Source organism: Sphaeroforma arctica, assembly GCF_001186125.1.
Source record: "Sphaeroforma arctica JP610 unplaced genomic scaffold supercont1.7371, whole genome shotgun sequence".
Lineage (NCBI taxonomy): Eukaryota > Ichthyosporea > Ichthyophonida > Sphaeroforma > Sphaeroforma arctica.
Window position 1 is genome coordinate 1 of NW_014033187.1, and position 1,443 is coordinate 1,443.

At 39.4% G+C, this 1,443-nt stretch overlaps 1 protein-coding gene across 1 annotated transcript; it reads left to right on the top strand.

Moving 5' to 3' along the window:
* Positions 1–379: 379 nt before the first annotated feature.
* On the top strand, positions 380–1,428 carry SARC_16115 (hypothetical protein; the record flags this gene model as incomplete). The annotated part of the gene is made up of 2 exons (XM_014289775.1): positions 380–511; positions 970–1,428. Coding segments are annotated over 2 exons (399 nt in total), but the record flags the coding sequence as incomplete, so codon positions are not given.
* Positions 1,429–1,443: the final 15 nt, after the last annotated feature.

The following is a 1,443-nucleotide window of genomic DNA, read 5'->3' on the forward strand; positions in this document are numbered from 1 at the left end:
AATATATATACTACACACACTACACACACACACACACACACACACATATATATATATATATATATATAAGACAGGTAAGTCATATGTACATTCACCCTGGATCGTTGTTTAGGCCATTTTACCAACATCTTGTAAATCATCTATACTGCACCTACCACGTGGTCGTCCCTCAATTTACACTAGTTTCGGGCCGCGTATGCAGCTGGGAGTTATACAAATTGCACTTTCCGCTACACCTCAGCCTGACGCCATGCGTGACCTATTATTATTTTCCTTAACTGTGTCCGCACCAGCTTACATTGAATTATTTTCTGAGATTATACTAGCCACTGAAGTTCTCAATCGTTAAGTTTCTTATTGTTGGTGTTATGGGCTCTAGATTGTGAAGGACAACGCCATCGTTAATAGACTAAACAAGACCAAGACAGAAGCGTACCCTGACCTATTAAAGATGAGGACGGAAAGAGACGCAAGGGAGACGGCCAAGAAAAAGAAGGCAGCTAAAATTAAGGTGTGTGCATACTTAATCACACTCGGGTGTTATCACACAAGATCAAAACTGTCAATGTTGCAACAAGCACTGCTCAAAGCGTCATGTGGGGGTCTACACCACCTATTCATTGGCTGTGTCTACTGGGACTCATCATTTATACATACAAGACTGTGTATTGTATATTATGTTCATGTGGGGGTCTACATCACCTATTCATTGGCTGTGTCTACTGGGACTCACCATTTATACATACAAGACTGTGCATATCATACTGTACAAAATTAATTTTGTTATGATTCCGTAGATAGCGCATTTGGATAGCGCATTTGTAGCATTTCGATGCGTAATTTATGTCAATTCTGGTATGCAGGAAGGGATAGATTGGCTGGAGGTGTATATGGTACCTGATGTTCGAATACAACATGTTTTTTTCTCACTCGGATACATTCTATACCTCATTCGTATGTCTCGAGCAGTCGGAAGAAGACAAGGCATTGGGATTGGCCAAAGAGAAGACGAAGAGAGATAAGACATTCGACACGCTATTCGACGAGTCTAAAATGGTAATTGCGGTCACGGTCGTGCAGACTGAATGCTTCGCAGTTTCTGACAGATTGAAAAGTGGTCTATCAATTGAGTCGCAAAACTATATCAGCGTAGTGATTGATAATTTTATACTTGCCAAATTATCAAAGAGTTCGGTACTTCTGTTCGAGTCGTTTGGATACCCAGCTGATACGTAACAACAGTTCTCAATCTGGCAAGGAAATGAATGGTTTGTACTTAGTTTTAGAGCTTAAGATTTCATTGTCCTGTTTCGAATTATATGTGTTGCACATTTATAGGATTCTGTGTTCGAGAGCTATCAGAAATATACTTATGATTAACCGATAGTCAAAATTTCCATTGCCCTCCTATTTTATGTAATATTCCGCTCTATATATTTATAT